This window comes from Corvus cornix, chromosome 8 (assembly GCF_000738735.6).
Source record: "Corvus cornix cornix isolate S_Up_H32 chromosome 8, ASM73873v5, whole genome shotgun sequence".
Classification (NCBI taxonomy): Eukaryota; Metazoa; Chordata; class Aves; order Passeriformes; family Corvidae; genus Corvus; species Corvus cornix.
In genome coordinates this window covers 18,429,652-18,455,418 of record NC_046338.1, presented here as the reverse complement: position 1 = coordinate 18,455,418, position 25,767 = coordinate 18,429,652, and the positions used below count along the sequence as shown (strand labels likewise).

Genomic DNA, 25,767 nt, shown 5'->3' with positions numbered 1-25,767 from the left:
CATTCGTGTGTGAGTATATTCTTTATTGCAGTAATTACTGCTGTACTTAGATGTAGGGGAGAACAATGTAAAGTGAACTGAATATTGTGAATGTGTAAAGATACCCAGTCTTTCCTCATTACTGGTAATTTCAAACATACTTTGTGCTTTTTGCTTAAATATCCACACAAATAAGACTACTTAGTTTTCCGAAAGGGTAAAATACTGAATATGAATTTAATACTAACAGGAATTTGGCATATCTTCAAAAATTTTCAGGGAATTGTAATAATACGGGTCATAAGACCTCTCTGAGCAGTACAAAAAGCAAAATTTAGGGACTTGAAATGTCTTGACAAGTTACACCTCTGTCACCTTAAATAGAAAAATACTTTATTATATGGCATTATGCTGATCTTTACTGTTGAGACTTCATCTGTATGTAAAAGAATTGGAAAAAAGGTAAATTCTGTACTATGAGATCTTATACAAGAAAACAACTGTTTCTTTTGACATGCATAAATATAGGGTTTTTTAATAATTGTATTCAATTCATTCTCATGTAAATGTTAAAATCCATACAATTACCTTGGTACTCTGGTCAGTGTTCATTCACAAATATATGACATAAAAAAAAGGTGATGTAACAAAATTATTTATTAAGGCATTTTCTTTTATCAAAGGAGATTTTAAAAACGTCATTAAGGAAGTGAATCTCTTGACTTCTAAATGTACTGGTTCTGTTTACAGGTTATTTTTCCTTTAAATATGCCTAATCAATAGGCCTCTAACTTCAGCAGCAGTCTAAAAAGAAAACTTTTCTTTTTTACTGTCATGTTAGTGTCTATGACAAGAATTCTTTATCTGACACTAAACAGTCTTGCTGGTGTTCAGTGACAGCCTAAATTCCGGGTAACTTCTGAATTGTCTGTGCTCTTCAGAAAAAATACAAGTGAAAGTAACAAAAATGTTGCTATAGCTTCACCTTGGGGTACACGGAAATTGAAGACCAGCTTCTCATTGACTTCCTGGGATCATGATTTCGTTTGCTTGGAGCAACAGATTGAGAGTTATTCTCTTGATCGCTGTAGCTTTTAAATTAAAATTTCCAGAAAGCTTTTGTTAACTTAAGAAAGACAGTATCATCTAACTTGATGATCCAGTGGAGCACCCAGGAATGAGAGAAAACTTGGTGGTTCTGGAATTGCCGTGGAAGCTGGGATGCAAGTGGTTTCTGTGCAGCAGATTGCTGAAAACTGCTAAAATAGTCCTTTGTTGTCAAAACTGAAATAATGTTTCTTTGCCTTATATCTTTGATGGGGAGAGGAGTACTAACCAAGAGTGAGAGATGCTTGGGTGCTTTGTTGAGGGTGTCTGCTTAGGTAAATGTGAGCAGATAAACACAGTCTCATGTACAAGTGTGAACTTGCCTTCCCTGAGTTCAGTGTTGTTGGGAGTTAGCATAGCTCTGGGGACCCAGGGAGGGCAGACAGAGATGAATGACCTTCAAGCAGATGGTTTCGTTATCTCTTGTAATATCAGAGCCACTGACTGAGATGGAAAGGGACACAGGGAGGTTGTCTAGTCCCATCCTCTTACTCAGAACAGTGTTGACTAGAGCAGGTTGCTCTGAGCTGTGTCCAGCCAGGTTTTGAAACCTCCAAGGATGGACATTTCACAGCCTCTGTGGGCAAACAGAAAATGTCTCAACGTTATGCCGAGCCTCAATTTACTGGCAGAATAAGAAATGGACAGAGCTAATTCTTTCGCGTGTGGTTATGGGCACTGACCTAGTTATACCACTTCCAGATGCAAAGTGAAGGGTAATGAATTTGCTTTCCCCTGGTCCACTTCCCCAAGGATGGCAGATCTGAGCAATGCTGAGGGTTGGACAGCACACTGAGAGTCAGTTTTTAGGGCTGCTTAGATGTCTCAAAACAAGACATCCTTATACTTTAAGGAACTACGTTTCTACCTTCAGAACTGTAACAGACCATTTTCAGGTTGAACACTAATCACAGGAGTCACAATGCAGCTAAGTTTTATGTTGGCAAGAAATCATAGTTTACAAAATAACATTTTTGAAAAATGGCTCATTGATTCATGGTACTTGGTTCAGGTGTCTGTGCTTTTGCCTCTTGGTTAGTGAGGTAAAAGTTGTGTCATCTATTTATTTTAGATTATGGTGTAAGGTTGGGTTCTGAGCTTGCAAAAGAAATGCTGCTGGTCTCTATTAACGGAATAGCAATTTGTAGCTGGGCAGAAAAGTTCAGACCAGTTGTGTCAAAGCAGTATTTAGAAGTAAGTTTGTCATAACCCAAGATGTACCAATATAATGCTTTAGTACAATACAGCATACATGTTCATAAAACACGATGCAAATTTAATATTTGCATACTGGAATATGACTCAAATACCTGTTTCATTTAAAACGAAAATGTGACATTCTGAAAAATCAGCAAATTAATATTAGTATGTTTGCAGCAGAACCGTAGGTTTCCCTGCTGTAAGTACTGGTCCCAGAATTGGTGTCTGTAGCATTCTGAAACACCTGGCCACTTGGAATAGGTTTGACATGAAAAACTTGGCCTAGCAAGGTGTTTGTGTTTCGTTAGTACTCGCTGTTGTTGAGTTTTTTTCTTTTCCTTTTTCTTAATCGACATTTTTCCCACTTATATTTCCCCACTCCCGGATACAGTGTGTCAGTAATTTAATCTCTTATTTCTCCAAGAATAAGGTAGTAATGTCATACTTTATATTCATGATAAATTCATAAAATATTTAATAGATACTAGCAAGAGCCATTATGAACTGACTATGTAAAAAGATGGAATACTTGCGGGCATTTGTCACACATAATTCATGGCTGGCGACTAAACTAATTTCAACTCTTCTGGTTGAGTTGGGTTGTGTCCCACACCTTACATTGTATATATTGTAAGAATATTGAAAATGCTAGAACTCATTAATTTTTTGTCTTAATAGAAAGGTAACATTAAATCACAACATCTGAAAATAAGTCTGTTTTTTTCGTTCTTTTGGAACATAAAAGTTAGTTAAAGCATTCATAATATTATTTGTAGTGTGTATATTGTGTAAATAGTACACATACCACAGTAATGAGGTAGATGCATTAAGAACCCTTATTCCTCCAAAAATGATGGCACAAAGTGATACTGTGAACTATAGTTGAAATGATTTGGCTGAATCTAAAACCAAAATATGATGTTTAAATTTTTTCATGGAACCTGCATCTATTTGAGGTTTATCTCTACACAGTGACTTAGGCTTATACTATGGGAAGAGTGTGTGTTAGAGAAGGATTAGGACAGGCATAATGTTACTGGTGTGGCAGTAACAGGATTCATCCAGTGAAGAAATGACTTCAGTTTAAAATACATGAATAGGTAGTGCTATCAGGAGCTATTCAGAAAAAATACTTTTATATTTTCATGCTAAGCAGAAAAATGCTGGTGAGTGATATACTCCCACCAGGCTGATGTTGAGAAATATGTCAGGAGGTTGTGTAGAGCTATTTTCAGGTTCAAAATAATCACCCAAGAATTTCATTTGACCATGTAATATTTTTTCATCTTCCCAAAGGCAACAAACATGCAATGTATAGTACAAATGTGTATTTTTAACTAGGTGCTAGAAAATTACTGATTTGCACTAATGATAGGGAGACTCTTTTATGAATTACTGAATCGTGCAAATTAGCAAGTGAACAAACACAATAAAAAAAGAATAATGTATCACATAATGTTCTTAGTCTGTTTTGACATTTGTGGTTCAGTGTTAACTGCTTATGCTGGAACATCATCTTGTACAGTGCTAGTAAACATACTCAAGTTTATTTTAGCAAAGATCGTGCTGAGCTATCAGTAAAGCACTTTTCCAGAGCAGTGTCACTCCTTCCTCTTTGCTGAAAACTGAGATGATTATATTGCCTTACATAATGTATTGTGCATATTTCTATTGCTTTTGTTTTGAATTGAGGACAGAATTTTGCGTCATCATGTTTTGTAAGCACAAAAGAGTGTAACTTAGGTTGCTGAATGTTAGCGCGTGTAAAGCACCAAAATGGATTGGTAGAGACATCTTCCAAAATACTGTCAGGAGCTCTGCTCTTAATTACTCTGTTTTGAATTGCATTTTGGAAATTGATTTTGAAAAAATTTTTCTCTTTGAGTGATAACTGTCAAACTCCTGCCTCTCTGAAAAGCTCCTGTGCCTTTGAAGGGGCTGAAGAGGTTGGTCATTGATAAGGAAATGAAGGGATGAAGAAAAGGTAGAGCTTTTACTATTCTTCATTCCTGTCTTAATTTCCAGAAACACAAACCTCTTTTCCTCTTATGATTGGAAAAATATCCTACCTGGTTATGCAAAAAATTGCTTCACTGTAGGAAACAATGAGTAGAGGCTATTTCCAAGAAATTGTTTCCAGTCATAAAGCAACTAGTAGTACCTTTCACATCCTTAGTGAAATGGGAAATTAAGGAGTGGATAATTCTATCTTTCTGCTATTCTAGGCTTGCAAAAGAAAAACAAATTGCATTGACTAAATTAGAAGTGACTAAACACCCCTTAGTTGCATTTGTTCATTGCTTCATGTTACGTGCTTGAACACATACTGGCAGCATAACGAATACCCAAGTGTTGGTTTGAATTTATATTGATATTCTTTTTTGAACTAATTTCAGTCAAAACTTAGAGGCTGAAGATGAAACCTATGTAGTTCTAGTATCCTTAGGAGCCTTTCTTGACTGAACAATGTTTAACACCATCCAGCCCATCACAGAAAATACAGTCCCTGAATATACCTGAAATGGGGTTGGAGTGGGATTCTAACACAAATTCTCTTTCCTTCTGCTTAAAATTTGGGAGCCAATATCAAGATACCTTTATGGAAGTGAGCTAACTGCTTTTAAAATTGCTAACCAGGTAATTGCTGATTTTCCTGACAGAAAGGAATCTGATAAAGCAGCACCATCATTCACAATCAAAACTCTTACTGGTCTACAGTAACCCCAAATTGGAATATATTTTGCTGTGATCAGATCCTGGCCAGGGACAGGGGGGAACAATAGGTAGGCTTGCCTGCTGACATCCTGGAGCCAGGGATGGAGCAGCCTGACAATAGTAGCTGTCAAGGAGGTTTTCTTGTAGGCTTAATTTGTGGGCATGGGTACAGAGCTTCAGGATTTTTACTGCTGAGAAATTTAATAAGAGCTGTCTGAGTTTGCAGACAGCAGGCTTGGGCATTCACCTGGAGTAAAGAAAACAATAGGTAGCCCTCGCTGTTAAGGAAGAGAGACACTGGTAAGTAAGCTATATTTGTGATTATGTTGATATCATAGGCTGCATTGTAGTATCCTATAAATCCTGAGGTATGAAACTCTGGAAGTTATTGGATGCATTCATTAAACCCTAATGCTTCTGGGTTAGAAAGAGCAATGCTAAAATCAGAGCGTCTAAGTCTGGGATGCAGGAACTGTTGGGAAGTTGCTAATGCGTACTCTGTGATTTTTTGTAGGGGAGGTACTAATGGAGAGTAGAAGAGAAGCAGCATTTTGTACTGATTCCTGTGCTTTCTGAAATGTCTGTGTGACTAGTCTGAGAAATGCAGATCTTTGTGGAGTATTTTTTATATATAAATTTTAATATTTTTCTGTAATTGTTTTCAAATAACTGCATAAAAAAGAATTGCCAAAAGGCAGACATCTGCTCATTTGTAGCAAGCTAAACTATCTACCAAAAAGAGACTATTTAAATCCTTCCAGCAGGTTTTTGAAAATGCAGTGCCTTTGGGAAGTGGGGAAAGTGTGCATTTACAGCCACACTACATTTACAGTCCTGGGATTGCTGTATTTGATGTAGGTCTAACAATTTGAGCGTGTACAAAGAGGAACAATGCCACAAATTCAAGAACAAGTGATCTATCAAACTATGGTGAACCAACAGATTACTGATTTTTTTTATGCATCCTAAAATTTCTTAAAGCTGTGTTTCTCTGGAAAAAAAACCCCATTTCTTTTAATATTTTCCAGGCAGCACTTAACTGCTGAGCCATCACAGAAAATGTATTCATTCTTATGCCATTAACTTCAGTATGAGAGGAAATGTGACAAATACTTTGTCTTTTATATAGTCTTCTTGAAAGGATGTGAAAATTCTTCCTTCTTAGCTTGTAAGGGTAAAAACTAAAATGCAAGATTTTTGTGCCTTCCTTTTAGCAACAGACATTTGTCCTATTTTTGGAAACACTGGTTATTCTCTAGTTGCCCCACCTAAGCCTTCTTGACATTGAGAGTCCAGAGTCTTTTCTATGTTAGCTAGTAGACGGAGTTTTCTTTGCCAATATACATTGACCCAGAAGGCCATGCTGTAGTGCTTAGAAATAAAACTGTTTTTAAAATATTTTCATGTGGTTATATTTGAAAAATCCATGTATGTATTTCATATTTTAGATCTTTTGAGTATGGTTATTTCAACTACAGTCCTTTTTATTTATCCTGATTTTGGGGTGCCTGGTAAAGTGCTAAAAAAAAGGATTTAATTTATAAGGAAAATGAATACTCATGTCACTCCTGTAGTTCTACATAACTTGAAACAGACATAAGCTCTTAAATTTTTAGAGTTTGCTTGTCTCTGTAGGAAACCTCAACTGTAGATAGATAAGCAGACATAACTTTGCCATTTTAGAAGGCTGTTACTAAGCATACTAGGAGAAATTGCAAAGGTAGTGTAAACCTGTTCAGTCATCTAGTCCAGCCTTCTGTCCATGTAGTCTGGTGAAACTGTAAAGCTTGATCAGCTCTCTCCAATTAAGTAGTTTGTATGTAAGAGATTTCTACACTGGATGAATGAAACTGTGATAAGGTACAAGTATACAGTGGGGTGCTTCTGTGAGGCAGCCTTGCTACCAAGGGGGTCAGGTGTTAAATTTATTTGGTGATCTACAGAAAGGCTCTGTCCATATGGGTTTTTTTTGGTTTGGTGTTTATTTGGTGAGGTTTTTTATTGCTTTGTTGTTGTTTTTTTTTTGTTTGTTTTTTTTTTTTTTTTTAGTTGGGGGAAGCCTTTTTTACTTAAATGATGTATCGGTTTCACATAATGTGAAGTCTGGACTGTGACTTTCAGCTATGTCATTTATTCATATTATCATACTGTGAATGTTATAAAATTTTTCTCAGTGAAGGTGGCTATAGCAAAATCGATATAGCACATTCAAGACCTATCATTTATTCTTAATGAGTTAGTGTATTTCCCTCTTGCAAGCAATTAAGACTGAATTTTCAACTGTATACTATTGAAATGTTACTTATATCTTTAAACTCAAGATATAAAAAAATGCAACATTGATTCTTAGTGTAATTTGTTCAAGGTTTGTCTTTACTCTGTGCTGACCTCTCTAGTTTCCCTCTGTGATTTCTGTAATTATGTCATAAAGCACTTTTCATTTGCTGAGGGGATACTGGTTTTGAATGTTTACTTTTTGAGTAAATTTAAGGTAGAAAATCAAAGCCAAATAATTATCTTAAAACATCAAAACATGCAAGAAAATGCCACCATTTTAACAGATGTTGATGTATTATAAACAGGGTTACATTATTTTCTTATGACTAAAAAAATGTATAAATTATTTGCAGCATAGAAAATCAGAACCAAAATAGCAGGCTGATTTCCTTTTTTCTGGGTCTTGATGACTGAGCATATTAACAAGTTACAGTATCAGTTATTAAGGTATCTTAGACAAACCTCTTCATTTGAAAAAGAGGATGAAAGACAGTCCTTGTACACATGCAATTTCTGGACAAAATATTAAATCTTAGAATCCACTGCTGAATTCTTGCAGTTTCCAAACCATTATTTCCTCTCAGGGAAAAGACAGGAGTAGTAGCACATGGTTCTCAAATATGTAGCAATTTTAAGGTGAGGAAGAGTGAGGACCCTGGAATGCTGAGAACTCATTTCTGGAAAACTTGAGGGGTCTGGCTTAAGAAATTGCTTAAGCATTTTCCTTATAAGCAACTGAATGATCTGACTGAGTCCCACTGGGGACTACATATATTAAAATGAAGCACAGTTAAGCAGTTTGACAATGAACTGGAGTGTTCCCTGTCTGGAAGGACTGAGCTTTATTTACTTAGGAAGCTCTGGCTTTCTTTCCAAGTTTTAAATCTCGGAAAAAGGTGGTCATCTGGGATCAATGACTTATCTCCTCCATTGGAAGAAGCATCTTTACCATGTTCACAGTAGAAAGGTGGCTGACCTCTTAATTTTCTCTGGAGTTCTAAACTGTAGTTGCAGCCAAAATGGATAATTATTTTTTGTTTCTGCAAATCTGAAAGTGAGCAATTGGAACCTTTGAAGTTTGTTGTTTTTTTTTTTAATCCAAAATTCAATGACTTAATTTGTGCTTTTGCCTGCTTCCCGAGTATGCCCTGTGTAGGGTCAAATATTCAGGTGACACCAACAGCAAAGCTAAAAAACCTCCTGGTCTTTTGCCCTCTTTTCTCCCTTTCTCCCACATTTCTGCCCCTTGCTAATAGCATCAGGAGTTTGGAAATGGTGGGAACACAGTGTGTGCAGAGAGCAGTGCAGCTGATTTGTGAGTGGCAGGGTTATAGATCAGCATTCGATCAGATCTGTGGATAATTGCAGGGTGATGGAAAAGAGAGAAGTGGGGAATTTTTTGGTGCTCAGATCCTAAAAAGGGAAGCTTTAGCTTATTATGCTGTTACTGCCTTTCCCAAGTCTAATTCTCCACAAAAGTTCTTTATTTAAATCACTCTTCTGTTAATTGTGGTAGAATTGCTTAAATTTCTAGACAGGTTGTGAGTAAATCCATTTCTTCTGGGTTTGTAGTTTTCAACTGAGAACATTTTCTTTAATTTTCAATTAATGCATTTTAGTTAGGTTCTGTTGTATCATAGATTGTTTATGTATGTTATTCTTAAATGTAATCAATGTTTTCAGTGCAAATAAATGGTAGATGTGTGGTCCTGATATTAATGATATATTGAACAGAGTGGCATTTGTAAGACGTGCATAGATGATGAAGGCATTTGGGAGAAAAAAAACTCTTTGACTAAACTTGTAAAGTATGAATCCAGAAATGAATCCAGAGCAGTTTTATTGACATTAAGATAAACAGACAACAGGTGTTTCATATTTTGGAAAGGTAATTTACACAGGACAAGAGTCATGCCACATAAAAATAATTTCTTATCTCCTAAAAACCCTAGAAATGATCGTTGATGTAAGTCAAAAAATCTGTGACACTTCTGGGAGAATAGTCCAGGCGAAAGAAGATTATTGTGTACAGGACAAGTCATAATAAAAACTGTCAGTTCTGTCAACCTTTCTGGCTATGGTCTATAGAGGATTAAAAGGATATTGAACATCGTGTAACAGCTGTCTCTTATGTGAAAGGGATCACTGTTCTGGTGAACATAAATGTACCCGCTTTAAAAGCTCCGTAAGGCGAGGTGTGGCTGGGCCACAAGTGGCTGGTTTGGCCGGTAAAGTGCTGGTTTCAAGGACTTGAAGAGCACAGTTTGAGGTCTAAATAGGTACTATCAGTGTTTTATCAAGTGTGTTTCTTGTGTGTCTTTTGCACTACTGGAATAGTATGGGTACTATCAAGTTTATTTTTATAATCAAGAAACTATATTGTGTTCCTATGATGATGACAAAATACTAATTAATATGTAGTGTTAAATTTAATCAGTGTTAACAGAGAAGTTTCAGATTGACTTTTAAGTATTTTATTTTTGTAACTCTAAAAACTCTAATATATAAATAAAAATATGTTGTTGGCAACAATAAAACCTTTAACTAGACATAGTTTTTCTGGGGCAGTTTAATGAATATTGAATGTTGGTTAATACTGTTGAAAACATAGCAATTTCATAATGCTTACTATGAAACGAGAAAAAGGGGACCATGCTTAGAATTAATGTAATGGATGGTTGAAATGAGTTTCATCACATATATATAAAAGTTTTGATTTCTAATATGTCAAAAGGATGATACAGTTTTTCTGATTTGGCCTCAGCTGATAGACATGCTTTGTGCTACAGTATCCTGTAAGCTGAACTGTGTTTTCTGTTTTTAATCCCTCTTATTTATATAACAGCTTTATTCAGCAACATTATAAATTGGTGAAATACGATTAAAGTAATGATATACAAGTTATATAAATGAAGTGGGTGAAAGGCAGCAATCTTTTAGGTTATATTGCAAAATGATTGGTGAAAAATTCTGTGTCCCAGTAAAATGGCAGGAGGAATTTAAGGAGAATATCATTTCCCATGAACTGACTTGGAGCAGGCTGCTCCCTATGGTGCAGTGTAGGCAGAGCCCGGCAGTGTTCCTACTGCTCAGAAAGGGGTTAAGAGGAAATCCCACCAACCTACTTTTCCTCTGCTAGCCTCCATTTGTGTGTCTGATCACAGACCAAGACAGCTATGTCCAGAGTATGCAGAAGACATGGCGTTAGGCAATGATGGTTTTAGTGCAGAAATGGAGGTTTCTGAAGGGCTGGATGGTAGATGGCAAAAACTCAGAAAATGGACTGTAAAGTGACCGGTGCACACTCTCCTACACCACTGTCATAGATACCTGATGTCAGACAGTGGCTTCTTTTTTTTATATTATCAACATTGTCCATTAAAATGAAGTTACGATGAAAGATGATAAAAAGTTATAGGACAGAGAAGTGGAAAAGTTTCAGATGAATGGGGAAAAAAGACTACAGAAAACAGGAAGACAGCGAAGCAGAAGCAAAGAGGAGAGGAGAGTTCCTGCACTCAAAGGGGATTCAGAAGTAGATGAGAAAAGAATTATGGCTGTGTGGAGAGCCAAAGAAGAAAAGAGAAAGATGAGGCATTGATGAATAGAATGATTTGGAGCCTATGTCCATATGATTCACTACCTCTTAAGTGTCCAAAAATAACTTTGTCTGTAAGTGCCATTATTCTGCACTAGGGTAGGAGGTTTTTGTGTCTGAAGACTAACTTTCAACTCTGATCATTTCTTCTTTTCGATAAAAAGCACCTCCCTTACACGTCCTGTTACTGCCAGCAGCAATGTCATGTCTGTCTCTAATCCTGTAGAGTGCCTCTATTTAAAATTTGCTTCCTCTGGTCATGTGAACTTACTGACAGAGAAGTAGTGCCATTTTATTATGGATCTGTAGAAGGCTTAAGGGACTTCAGGTGACTGAAGAGGCAACAGTGACAACGTGGGAGTCTTTCCCTCTTTCTTTAGATACGAACTAGTATTGCAAATTTACATGATATTGAATGTTTTGTTTGTTTCTTATGGCTCCTGTGCTAACAGGCTAACAGGCTGGGCATTTCTCACAAATAGAATTTGTCACATGTAATTTTGCAATATAACCTGAAAGACTGCTGCCTTTCACCCAGTATTACATATCCAGGACCAGGGTATCTACTTGCCTGTATTTCTATGTTTTGTATAGTTTCTGGTGCCTTTTGTGTTCAGAGGTATTTCTTGGCAATTAGATCTGTTTTTCCTATAGCCCAAAATTGTTTTCATAGCCAATTCTGATTTAAGATTTTGTCATCTTTGCCACGTTGCACATACACAACAGAGCTTGGCCTTGCATGTGAGAATTCTTTTTCTGTTTCTTGACTTTGAATATTCCTGTAAGTATCATATGTCTCTGGTACTCATCAAACCCTTATATCAACTTTTGAGGTGTTTTGGTATTTACACCTCGCAAAATATTTATAATCCTTTTCTCTTCTTCTATCCAGTGCATGCAATGAACATGAAGACAGAAGGATGTGGGATTTTTCTCTGTGAATGTTAGTTTAGGGTGTGTGGTTGGTTGGTTGTTTTTAATTAGGAAAACAATGGCAGCTTTTTTTTTTTCTTTTTACAGCTGCCAACAGTAGGTTTTCACCAATTGCTTACCATTTATGTAGTGGATCTTTCTTGGATCTTTATCCTGACGTCTCTTACCTTTCTGAAATGAGTCTATAGATGTTGAAATCTCTGCTTAGGTTTGTTCTTGACCCTGTTTCAGTGCAGCAAGAAGCAAGTCCAAATGGGGATAAGGAGGCCTAAATTCTACAAAATTAGCCGTAATTAAAAGATTGAACCTCAAGAGAAAAATCTATCTAATGCTCTTCACTTTTGCCGTCAAGGCAATGGGCATTCAACTTGGGATTTAGATTTATTTGGGAATAATAGATTAATTTCTTCCTGACATGCAGCTTTCTTATTTCAGTACTTACTGTCCCCAGTTCAGAGTGGTGCAAGAGACTTGGAACCAAGAAGAGCCTTGGTTGGGTCAAGGTTGGGTCTCCTGTTCAAACTGGCCTCTTATTTATTGGGTGCCATTAGCTCTACTACTTTCTTAAAGTTAATTGACCAAAGCTTCAGGAAGTACATATAGAACATCATCTGGGCTATTTCTCTGAGCAGTGGATAAAGTTTTAGAAATTTCTACAAGTAGTAGAGCTGGAAGCCTTTTTTCAAAATTACTATGTCCTGCAGAAACCTGCATAAATGAATTAGGATTCAATTTGCTTCTAAACCTCTGCCAACAGTAACCATACTAAAGGTTATTTGGTCTGTTTTGTGATACATGAAGATTTGATGAGTTATCAGTACAATTTGCTGTGGAATATTACTCAGGATTATCTGTTGCACGCCCAGCCTTTCAGCATTCATGTGATTGCACTTCAGGTGATGTTATTGCCAGTTGTATAGAGAATTGTTTGCTGCATTTTTACGTAACAATACAACTAAATTGCCCTTCTTTGTTTAGAAGCAAAAGTGTGTTAAGAGCTGGTCTGTGCCTGGAAATGGTACTGTTGGTCAGAGATCTTAACTTTAAGATAAAATATTGGGTAGTATTTCAACAACTATACAACAAAAGCTATTAACTGAAAATTAGTCTTGGCTATGGCTTCCTTTTCTCTTTTGCAGTGCAAAGACTATGGTGTTGCCTTTTATATGGAAATTAATATGCATGTGAAGTGAATGTGGTGTTTTTTAAGATTCAGCACAGCTTATATGTTTCTAAAGGAGATGCTGTTCCATGAACAAATGGGAGAAAAATTCATAATATAAGGTGCTTTCTGATAGTCAGTAGGATTTTTCTTATATTTTTAAGAAATGCTGAGATTTATATTCTCAGATTAGCACAGGTCCATATGTAGTCCAGAAAGCTGTTCGGGTTTTTTTTAGTAGTGACCATGCACCTCTTCATTTAATTTGCTAGGAGTTAACAGGTGAATTAGAAACATTTAATCTCAATTTCTAATTTGTTATTTACAATATTTTGAACCAAAATCATAATAATAAAATAACCTTGTAAAATGAAAGGTGGGATTTCACAGGGTGGGAGGACAGCTGAAGAAAAAGGAAGGAAGTATAATACTTAATGTTTCTCCATTGCAGTATATGCATGTGGAACTGAAGCTCATGGTAATTGTTGGTGTATTCCCTTAAGCACGGTATTTTGCCTGTGATTTTTGAAAGGATCAATCACTTACAGCAATTTATGTAATAACTTTCTGGTGTGTGACTCAACTACTTTATTTATGCTTTCTGCCTGGTTCACCAGAATGCAATACCTTTGCTCCTTTGTACAGTAAATGCACTCTGTAATATCTATTATGGTATGGTCAAAGGATAATTTATTGTCATATAGAAAAATAGGTCAACACTTATGTCACTTGATGATCAACCCCCCAGGTTTAATAAAACACCTCACCAGCGTGCATTCAGCACAGTGCTTGATGTTTTATTAGGACTACTGTACCTTACAGTACCTAGCTATAGCAGGAGTGTAATTACTGAGCTGTCATGGTGATAAGTGGGATTAATGGCAGCCTGGTGCACTTTAGTCTGCAGAGTGCCTGGAAGATGGTATTATTATAAGAGAAAGTCTGGACTGGCATATTCATGGCACCCTCCCCTCCTCCCCAAAGCTCACATTCAAGTTTGCATTATCTGCCCCTCCCAGTAGCTGACATTTTCAACAGCTGTTATTTGTGAAGCAGCTCAAAAATCAAAAGAGAAATAATTTGGTAAAGATGCTTTCTAGTCTCAATGAGTAATCTGTACACAATTTATCCTGCCAGGTGCCATTCTAGTCAGTTTTGACATGAGATTGTTCTGTATATGGTCCACAGAATGTATTTTATGTTCAGTGTGGTTCCTTTGATTTTGAATACAGGACTGTTGTATTTTAAAGAAAACCACACTGAGGAAAGTGAAGAGTAAAAAGTCGTAATGGAATTGATGTCTTTTTTAATTGTGTGATTTTTGAGTTCTGTTATTTCCTTACTGCCTACACAGGCAAATTGCTCATCTGAGCCCTTATTGTGCTTTTATTTTGTCTAGTGCATCTCCTTTTTGCTGGCTTCTAGTACTAGAACTTTGCTTTCTTTCAAAGAAGAGAAATTCTTGTCTGCTTAGAATGCTAAAAGCATCCTCTTGACTCAGTGTTCTGGTCACAGCCTTTTGAGGTCCCCCAGTCCCACCTTTGCTTGTTAAGCCCCTTCTAACACGTACCTGTCACAGGTAGTGCTGAGCAGTGTTATGTTCACCTGCCACAGCTAAACCTGCCAATGCTTTTCTGACATCCCAGTTTGGTGAATTAGTAACCCACTGTGGTGTTGAACCCGGATTTGGCTTTTGCAGGTTTCCCATCTTTTGCAGCCTGTGAGCCCTGTTTACTTTAAGTATATCCTCGGGAGCCTTTTGTCCATGACTAGTCTTATGAGAAAATCCAAACAGCCACTACCACATGTGCCTTCAAATTTTGCTGGTGCCATATTGTCTGCAATACCCAGCTAGAGGATAATGAATAATAGGATGAAAGGCTAATTAATCTTTTACTTAACTAGCTTTCCCTTCTCTCGTATTCCACCCTTAATTGAAAAAACAACAACAAAAAAACCCTGATGTGTGTGATTGACAAAGTCAGACCAGTGTTTTGCTGCAGGTATTCCAGTAATTTCCTTCCATTTAATGTGCTCTTCATGTCTTTGTATATAGTCCACTGGACTTTTGCAGCTTTTCTGTGTTTTAAAAGACTCTGTCCCAGGCAGTTCCACAATGTTCTTACCTAGTGTCGGTGTCCCTTCCCCCTGCCATGTGGTCCTGGGAGAGGGGCCCTGGGGGGAGGCACGGGGTTTCCCTGCCCCTGGTCAGCCTCGTTCCCCATTGGTTGGTTTGTGTTCCCCTGCACGGGCAAGGACCCTCGGGTCCCGTGATTGTAAGAGTTCCTTGGCAGAGCCCCGGCCATGCGGCTGGGGAAATAAACATCTCTGAAACATCTATTAAGAATCGGTCCATATGTATTTCTTCTCCCTGGGACTCCTTGTTTGATACATTGTGTTATAGAATCCCCACTGTAACAAATGGTGGAGAATTGCAAGCAGAATGATCCCCGATCCCTAAGCGACTGATGTGTGAGTAAAGAAACTTTGGATTCCTCTTCTTGTTTTTGTTTTGCTATTCCACATCTAAACTATGAAGGAACTATATAAAGACTCTTGGCTCTCAGAGCCACATACGGACATTTATCTTAAAACTTGAAAAGATTCTTTGTAAATTTTAGCTTAATTCAAGCTCAAAAAGAACTGAAACACTTCTTGGCATGGTTTTTAAGAACTTTTTCTATGTTTCTTGGGATGTGATTCTTAACAAAGACTTTTAGAAGACCGTTTGGACACAGTTAATTTTTGAGTCAAAACATATGCTGATGGAAGAATATTTTTGTGAATATTATTTAATTACCGAGACTGTTGAGCAATGTCAGCTGTGTCCTGGCGAAGGGAAGCCTGGTGCAGGGACCGTGAGACCCAGGCCATGTGCACCGAGCGCTCTGTGAGCAGCAGCGAGGCAGTTCCCGCGCACGGGCGGAGCCACGCGAGCCGCAGTGTCGGCAGCGGAGCGCGGCGGGAGCGGCGGGACCCGGCGGTGCCCGCCCGGCCGCGCACAGCGCGTGGTGGAGTGAGCCCCGTGAACGCCCGACCGAGAGGGGCGGTGCGCGGGCGGTGGCTGGCTGCGGAGCGGAGCCGCGCCCAGCTGAAACGCGCGCTGGAGCAGGGCGGGGGGGGACCGCCGCTCGGGGGCCCAGCCAAGACATGAGTGCGGCCCCAGGCAGCGGCAGCGCAGCTGAGAGCAGAAGCAGCGACACACGGAGAGCTGAGCGGCGTGGCCTGGCCCGGCCCATGCGGCCCTGAATGCGACCCCGGGAAGAGCGCGCGGGCACGAGCAGCCCTGACAATTCCAACATGGGAGTGAGCAAAAGTGAAAGAGAAAGCAAAAACACAGCGAGACAGAAAACAGCAGCCACTCAGAAAAAGGAAAAGATCACCGTAGCTAAGGTTTTAGGAATAGTAAAACGGTATAATGTTGAACAAAGTTATGGTTTTATAACAAGATGTGACAACCAGCAAGACATATTCGTTCATAGAACTGCTATTAAAAAGAATAACCCTGAAAAATACATCCCAAGCTTGGGAGATGGAGAGGTGGTGGAATTCAAAATTGTGCAAGGTAGAAGAGGGTTACAAGCAGCAGAGGTCACTGGGCCTGATGGTGTTCCTGTAAAAGGCAGTATATATGCTAAAAATCGTAGTCATGTTAGACAATATCTCCATTGTAGGCCCCCCCTACAGTCTCCCTTTCCTAATCCCACCTTTTTCCTATATCCTATTACCCCCAGTGTATTCCCACTCTGTTTTTTCATCCATGGTTTCCCTCACAAAAGCATGCCTTTGCCAATTGTTTCCCCAAAAATCCCTCTCCAATGCCGAGTGGGGGATGAAGAGGGGGAAGGAAGAAATTAACTATTGTTGTTTAGAGTTCCAACAGGTACAAATGGAAGAAACCCTCTCCTGCCTCAGTTTCCCCACAAAGCATGCTCGGAGAGTCCTGTCTCCCTTCTGTCAGCCTTAAGATGCTCCAGAGAATCTGTTTGGACATTTAAAGACTCAGGAGGGTGGCTTGTTTTACTTTGAAACTGTTCTTGTTATGTTTATCCAGTTGTTTTCAGTGTTAAGTTTTAAATCTCTTTTGTTAAAAATAAACGGGTGAAATGTTGGGGTCTCCTCCCCCTGCCATGTGGTCCTGGAGAGGGGCCCTGAGGGGAGACACGGCCTTTCCCTGCCCCTGGTCAGCCTCGTTCCCCATTGGTTGGTTTGTGTCCCCTGCCAGGCAAGGACCCTCGGGTGCCGTGATTGTAAGAGTTCCTCTGCAGAGCCCCGGCCATGCGGCTGGAGAAATAAACATCTCTGAAACATCTATCAAGAATCAGTCCATATATATTTCTTTTCCCTGGGACTCCTTGTTTGATACATCGTGTTACAGAATCCCCACTGTAACAACCTAGCACTGAATAACAATAATTAAGGTAGACTTGTGGAACTTATGTAAGTATCTAGGCTCAAATAATATGTAAAAATCAAATTTTATTTCATCTTCCATGGATTGTTAAACCCACAATTTACGTTAATTCTGTATGTTACTAAAGCAGTATCAAAAGAGCATCTGGAATAACCCAACGAATTCTGAGATAAGTAGTGAGGCATTTGACCTATGATAATCATTGATCTATAAAACCAAGGCTGTGTGCTAATACATTTATGCTTAATAGAGATCAATTTTACTTTTTCAGCTGACGTATTTTTTTTTTTTTGTTAGGTTTGCTTAATGCACGTTGTGTAGACTGTCTTGAGGACTTAATCCTTAGATGGGACTTGTGCAGGCAACCAGATCATTACATCCCCATGTATGACTATGCAGAAATAGAAAATCAGTCTTTATTACTTAAGATGTTTTAATATACAGTTAGGTTTTGTCATTAGAAATGACAGGAAGAAGGTCTTAGGGATTTTGGTTGGGAGTATGCATAAGACTACTGAATTGTTTTCAGAAGTCACAGACTTACGACAGAAAATTCATAGAAAAGTGACTTGAAAATTTATCAGCTATTCTTATTCTTTGGACATACAGTAAAAAGTAATTCCGTCCTCTGTGGAAATACTGTTGCTTTTGTATGTCTGAGTGTCCAACATTCAGAATTTAATCCATAGTGAGACTTCCAGAACTTAATTAATAAATTTAGAGTCACAGCACAGATTTTTTTTTCCAATAGAAAAATGAACTGGTCAGAAGTTTAACAATCATGGATTCCAGGGAAAAAAATCACCTCTATGTAATTTGACAGTTTCCTAATACTTTGACAGGTGGAGTCTGTGTATTTGTAAATGGTACCCTCTGCCTTCCTATGTAAAGTGCAGTCAACAAAACATAACTAATCTGTGTTTTGATAACAGTCAATAATGATAATTTAGTGCTTTGAGGTTTTAAATAGAAATTCTATGAAAGTGTTATGCATTCTTACTTGTGACTTATCTTTTAGCGTGCTAACTTGAAAACCTTACGCTATTGGCAACACTTGTATTCTATGTCTTCTTGACACATTTTCTTTTATTCCTGTAGATGCTTAAAGTGTGCAGATGCCCCCTGTCAGAAGAGTTGCCCAACTAATCTGGACATCAAGTCATTCATCACAAGCATTGCAAACAAGGTAAAGTCGGGCTTGCAGTTGTACGTGGAAGGAGAAAACAGCAGTTACTTGCAGTTTGTGAGTGAGATTGCATTTCAAGGCTTATCTTTGTAAAGTCTTCAAAATAAAGTGTTTAGAACAGACATTTTTAAGTTTGAGTTAGCTAATTTTTGATTATTTTTACTTCTGTTCTGTGCCTGTACAGATAGCGTATAGTGCGGATCTATTTCTTCATGTCACTTTTTCTATCAAGTTTTTGGTATTAATGGTTTTCAAATACAATGCTATTCAAAAACCTGAGCATTATGTCATTATTTAACCTTTTTGTTACCTGAGGTATTACAGTTACAAGCCTCTCCTTTCATTAAAGGTGGGGGGGTGGGGAGGGTTGGTGGTTTTCTATTTTTTTTTTTGAAGTGATTATAGTTTAAATTTCCTATGGGCAGAAATTTGGTATAAAGATAATAATCTCAAGGAATATTACCTTGTCCTTTATAGTAAGAGGCTCTGTTTAATGCAAGTGTAGTCACTCATTAGGACTGTTAATAACATACTACAGGAATAAATGGGCCCCCCTCTTTGGAGGTACTGTACCTTTTCTTAATAGGCTACTATACGATGATCATAATGAAATCTTAAAAACATTATTCTGAATTGTGATTTACAAAGACTTTTAATGGTCATAAATAGAAATAAATAAAGGTTACTGCATAGTTGATGTGACAAGATTAATTATGCTATCAGGGATAGCCTAGAGATGACTGGATATTGGTTGCCCCGTACCTTTTAAAGCTTACTTCCCATCTGATGGAATCATTAGCTGCCATGGGAGTTATGTCTGCATGAGCCCAACTAGACTCATAATCTACTGAGGGTGCTATAAAGATTATCTGTCTGCTTTTTGTGCTCTAACATTTCTCACTGTTACATGCAGTTGAAAGGGCCAGCACAGGTAACACTGAGTGAAGTGTGTGGGGAACAGCAGCACTTCCATGTGCAAGTGAAGAGCCACATGGCTTTCACTAAACTGTGTGTGGTACGGAGAAGACACCAGTAAATTCTGCACCTTAACAAGAAACATTAGGATAAGAGGCGATATTAAAATGTGTGTATCAATTATCATGTAACTACGTGTTGATGTGGTTTGCAGTAATTGGCATTATGCCCAGTATATGCATATAGACTGTTTTCTTATATAATCTGTATGCTGTCACTGCTGCATTTATTTTCATGAATGTAGGCATCTGTTTGCAACCACAGTATAGTTTGTGGCATATTGTTGCTTATTACCTCTTCAGGCATCGTGAAGCAGGCAAACTGAGCAGGGAAGGTATGAGGCAGTAATGAAACTGCTACTCTCTGTCTCATCATTGTGCTGTATTTGTTTAGAAAACCTAAAGCAAATTTTATGGAAGTATTTTACCAGGATGGTCTTTTTTTATGGAGGATTCATTATGCTACTGCTTTGGGTAGGATAGGGTGATATGTTGTTGAGGAAAGAAAAGGGGCCTAGTTATCAAAACATAAAGCTTGGAATAAGCAACCAGGGAAGATGGATTGAAGACTACAACAGAAGATGTCAGGAAAAGAACTAACACTAGCAGCATCCTGGTACAATAAATTTGGTGGGTCTCTTAGACTCTGACAGCCTCCAAAATATGATGCCCCTTTGTAACTTGACAAAAAGGGTAAGTCATTTTAATGGCTGATTCATTTTGAATTCTGTGCTTCTGTTACAAAGTAGAGACAATAAAGGTGGGGTGACTGTAGAGTTGTGTTTTGGCAGTGCTATACTGGAATAATAGTAAACTGCTTTGAAGGTTTGAAGTAAAGTCTTTGCCTTGCTGAAGCCAATGGGTACACTCTTAGTGATTCTAATAGGGCCAGATTTAACCTGTCAGATGGTCAGGGAGGTGGATCAACCCTATGGAATTTGGGTTGTTTGATGATGGCTTTTGAATCCTCTTGGAAGCTGCAGATGCTTGGTAAGACACTGTTTTTGCAGGATGACCTGATCACTTGGTGTTTTATCAGAAAATCCTGCTGTAGAAAAGAATTGCAGCTTATTACTATTCTCTGAGGAGATATAACGTTGGGGTTGGTTTTTTTTTTTTTTGTGGAGAACCCAAAGTATCTTAAATTACTGAAATGTAATCATAGCATGTCTTTTTTGGCCCTATCCCTACCTATCGATATCCTCTGTACCCCCTCTGAAACCTTTTATAAAAGGTATACCACAGCTTGGGTAACCGCTTTTACCTCATGTTGATGTCTGGTTGTTGTCTAGGCAGCAGGAAGCATTCACATACAGGAAGTTTTGAAAAGTCAGATATTTGGTTTTTGCTGTTAAAGATGTTAGGATGGAAAATTGCATGCCTAAATCAGCACTGCTTCTGTTAAGTCAAGTTTCAAGTGTGAGTTTACATACAGTCTTACACTCTTGTTTCTCTCCTTACCATATCAGAAGAAATCTTACATAGCATGCTTGTGGAAGCATTTCTCTGCAACAGCTATGATGCTGACTTTAAAACTAAAATCCAGAAAACAAAACCAAAAGAACAAACCCCCCAAAATTAGAAGTGAGTAAAACCCCCAGTGGGATACGCTTAGCAAGTAGCTGATTTCATGGGCTGAGGAGCAAGGCTAGAGAGTCCTGCATGCCCATGGCAGGGGGTTTGGAACTAGATGATCTTCAAGGTCCACTTCCAACCCAAACCTTTCTGTGTTTTTATATTTGTAGCCTCCATGTCAGTGGCTATGCCTCCTGTAATTTGTGTCCCAAGCAACTTAAGGATGAGTGCATAGAGGGAACCCAGCCTTGACTTGATGGCTGCAATATGCTGGGCTGAATTTTCCTTTTAATGTATTAGTTTCTGATGCCTTTGCTAGAAAATCTCTCTTATAAAAAATTCTGTTTTTCAGAAAATAACAGGAAATTCTTCTGGTTTACTTTATTAGTGGAATTGTTTTATAGTCGTAGCTATGTATTGCTGTTTTTACAGTACTGCACTTTGAAACTCCTTGCTTTCTGTCAAGCAAGCAATAGGTACAAGGTAGAAGTTGAGAGCTGGGTACCAAAAGTTGAAATGATTCACCTGAAGTCATGACCTGGCAGAATCTGTGTGAGAGCCCACTACAAGAGCTGCTCCTGTGGTGTCCTCTGCCATCTTTCATTCTGCTGCTGTGGTGGTACCTGCTCTACAGACTTTTAGAGCAGATAGGAGACAAGAATGGTGTGCTTTTGAACACTAAAATGTATCATTTATAATTTTGAAAGTCTTTAATGGAACTGGTAAGTAATTATATGAAAATGGTTTCACTTTGTTATGCATTTTGCTAAACTTCTATTGAAATAATAAGTTAGATATTATCATTCAGGAGTCTGAATATTCAGCCTGATGAAATTTTTTGCATTATTGTCACTGAAGTTCTTGCTTATTGCTTAAGATGATCAAGGATATTTTGCATGTCACCGAAGATCGTTTTCAGTATGATAAATTTGTTTTTGCTGTTTTCATCATATAAATAAACTTCCATTTTTAATCTAAAAGCTTGTAAATATGTATGGTAGCTTCTAGCAAAAAATAAATAGGTGAAACGTAGAATGTTCAGGTGTTTGAGGTCAATAAATTCAGGGAATTGAGGTACATTTTTCTAGACTTACTGCAGTCCATGTCCTGCTTCTGAATCTCATCACCCACTTGAGTAACTCACTTCAGCTGGTTACTCTTCTACTTGTTTAGAGAAAATTGTGTTCGATAAATTCCCTGTCCTTATCCTTGTGTAAGCAGTATTGCATGCAGGTATTTATTTAAACATGATTCATTTTAATATATTTAATGTTATATATTAATATCTTTAAACTATTTAGACAGTAGTATGCTGAAAACGAATTACTTTGTCAGGTATTTAAAACCTCTGTATTGTATGCAGTTTGTTTTGTTGGGAAATGGCAATAGCAATCATAAAGGGTCAGCGATTCTTGTTCTCTTAAGCCTGAGGCTTTTTAGATGTTTACAGGCCATCTACAATGTAGCTGTTCTGGCTGTTCTTCCATTAGACCTGAGCTCTGGAGTAGAAGAGGGACAGGGGAGGAGGGTTGTTCCTGGGTTGAGAGGGTAATTGAGTTGCCAGACTCAATGAGCCTTGAGCCTCTTTGAGAGAAAGGATGTCACTTAACGCTGTATTGTGTTAGCTGCTGTGACTCAGTAGAGTTTAGGCCACAACTTCCACTCTCTTTTTCCATACAAACTGGATTACAACTCCACTTTATAAAGGTACAGTCTATTCTATTGTGTCTTCCCAGTTCGTGTTTCTCAGTTCACAAAGACCGCTTGCAATTGTGTCTCTCAGACCAGACTTCAAATTCACCAGGCATGCATTACTATATTTATTTCTTAACATCAAAAGATGGCAAACAAGTGTTCTGACTTCCAGCTGTCCTCTTTAAATACCACCACACTGCAAAATGTATATTCCTTGTTTTATAATGAACTAGTACTGTCTTAGTTGTTTATTTCTTTAAAAAGAAAAAAAATACACTAAAAGAATCCAGACATGTTCTGCTGGTGCAGGAGAAGCTTTGTCCCCTAGCCCTGAAGGACTACCAGGAATGATTTTAGGATTTTATGCCCTCCTTTCCCTATGTTGATATGTCAAAGCAAGAAGGAATTTGTAAAATGGAGCTTTAACACTTGTCGTCCTTTAGGACTGGCACAAGCAAATGTTTTACAGCAGCAGAAATTCCTACTATTTCCCAGAAGCATCTCTCAGCCTGAACACTTGTAGGGTTCCATCTTTTCTCCTGTTCAGCAAAACTGTGCCAGAGAAGTGGACCTTTAGAAAGCAACAGCTCCTCACATGCTCTGCCTTTGAACTGCTCAGTGAGAGTGTCTTGGAGCTTTTTGTTATCAGACACCTTTATGGTTGAATAGTAGATGGAAAAACAACTGTTAATGCACATGGGAATATTAACTTTTTTTACACAGCACAGGCATAAGGAGTGAGTGACTCAGCCTTTATAGTCTCAGTCTGTAATGAAGAACTGGGGGTACAGGAGTATCTTTTGTGTTATCTGTACTCGTAGAACTCACTTTGTCGCTGTAGCCCTCTGTTACTAGCGCTTATATTTTCATTTCAAGCTATGCATTATTACAGTGATTCCTGACATTGACTCAACAGTTACTTCTGTGTTCAGAAAGACCATCTTCTCCCATATCCCTTAGTAATAAAAATCAGCTCGTTTGCACTGACACGTCAACTCTTTTTAACAGACTGTATGGAGGCTAGCATTAAAAAAAGAGCAACAGCAAGAAAAAAGAACCCAGTGCCCCTCAAAAAATCCCCAAACCAAATAAAAACCCCATATTGAAAAACAAACTCGAGAAGTAGCCCAACCCCCAAAATCAGCGAAGCCGTGCTGCCCTCTGGATAAAAGGTGAAAGGTTGTCCCTGGGCTGTGCAGAACACTGGCAAGGGAAATGGAGGAGGGAGAAATGAATGTCAGGAACAGTAGAGAGAAACTTGTGGAACATGAGGGTAAGCTTTAGAATTTCAGAGGAATCCTTAGGTTTAAATGAAACCAAAGGAAATTCGTGTGGGATTTTCAAGAGTAAATTCTGCTTTTTTAAAGGAGAAATCACGGAGGGAACAAACTGGATGATAGAGATGGATACCAAGGGATAAGGGTGAATCTGAAGTTTGGGAGATAGAGGGAGTAAAGGAAAATGTGTTTGTGGTAATACATTAGAAATAACAAAAATGAAAAGTGCATAGACAGAGGAAAACAAGATACAAAAAGTTGTGGAATTGCTAAGAGAAAATAAATGAAGAGAAGATTGCCACAGAGAAAGGGTGTTGAGAGACATAGGATTATGACAGGTGAGAGAAACAGAATGATGGGTTTTTTCTGGGCCAAAGGACCTCTGATTAAATTAACAAAAGACATCCATATGCCATTGCAAAGACTGTAGAAAACGACGAGTCACTGTTCTTATGTAAAATACTGTAGGTGGGATACGGTTAATACAATGAAAGATTGTGAAAGTCAGAAAGCTGCTAGGTGACTGGTAATAATTATATACAGATATGCATCACAATTAATCTTTAAGTACTACTTTGAGGCCCCAGGTTTTTCGAAAGTGCTGTTTTATTCATCTTTCTCTGTTAATCTTAGTGTATTTCAGGTCACTAAATAAAATAGTAAGAAAAGAAAAAAAAAAATTAAAAGGAAAAGTAGGAATGATGTTAAATTGATGCACATGAAGCAGTGACTTTTCTTGAGATGTCTGTTTGTACTTAGTGTAATGGAATGGCTGACAGCTGGTTTCAGTTGCCGTAGTGTAATTATGTAGAATAGACTTCTGCGATGACACTATGTCAATTAAGGAATCTCTCACATTCTAGACTACAAAGGACAAAATGACAGTACAAGATATTTCTTCCATTCTTTTTCATAAAAAGATAGTGACACTGTGTGAAATTACAGTCCTGTTATGATGGCACAAGTCAAATGATGTGAAAGATTTCTGGATTGATTAAAAATCATCAGCATTATAATATAGAATATGTATGATTTGGTAAGTTGCTGTTATGTTTTGTTCATTCTTCTTTGGAAGATATTTGGGGGGGCTGACAGACTGAGGGCGTTTCTTGTTATATCTGAACTGGTGTGTGTCAGTGTGAAAAATGCTCCTTATATAACAACATACTTTAAATAGGGACTCTTCGGTCTGTGGAAATATTTTAATCCAATACATCTTGAGTAAATTTTAAAGCCATTGCGGAACATGAACTAGAATAGGAGGTGGTGATATTTTTCCATGTATTTTGCTATGTCTCCCTTTTTTAAACTTAAATCCAGATGAAAAAGAAATTATGACTTCTTTCTTTTATCTTTTTAAAGTATTCACACTGTCTCCAAATTCTGATAAAGTCAGTGTATTCATTTTTATTACAGAAAGCATAATAATGCATATTCTTCATTGTTTTTGAGAAAACTGCAATATCAAAACACCCTGATGCATAATGAATTTATTTAAAAAGCTCCTGAATTGAATTGAAAGAAAGGATGCTATAAGCATTTCCTGATAGTAAATGCAATTTCTTCTGGTCTCTCAGTATTGATCCTATGTGTTTTAATAGGTTTTTTTCAAGTAAAAAACAGTCTAATTTGCATGCAAATTATATAACGCTTCCAAATGATACATGTGGAGATC

The 25,767-nt window shown here is 37.9% G+C and overlaps 1 protein-coding gene across 6 annotated transcripts in view; it reads left to right on the top strand.

The window, feature by feature from the left end:
- DPYD (dihydropyrimidine dehydrogenase) overlaps window positions 1-25,767 on the top strand; it is a 354,140-nt gene that overhangs the window by 78,261 nt on the left and 250,112 nt on the right. For all 6 annotated transcript variants that reach the window (XM_039555944.1, XM_039555945.1, XM_039555946.1 and 3 more), the window contains one exon: window positions 18,484-18,571. In XM_039555944.1, coding sequence (XP_039411878.1) covers window positions 18,484-18,571 — 88 coding nt within the window. The remainder of the gene's footprint in view (window positions 1-18,483; window positions 18,572-25,767) is intronic.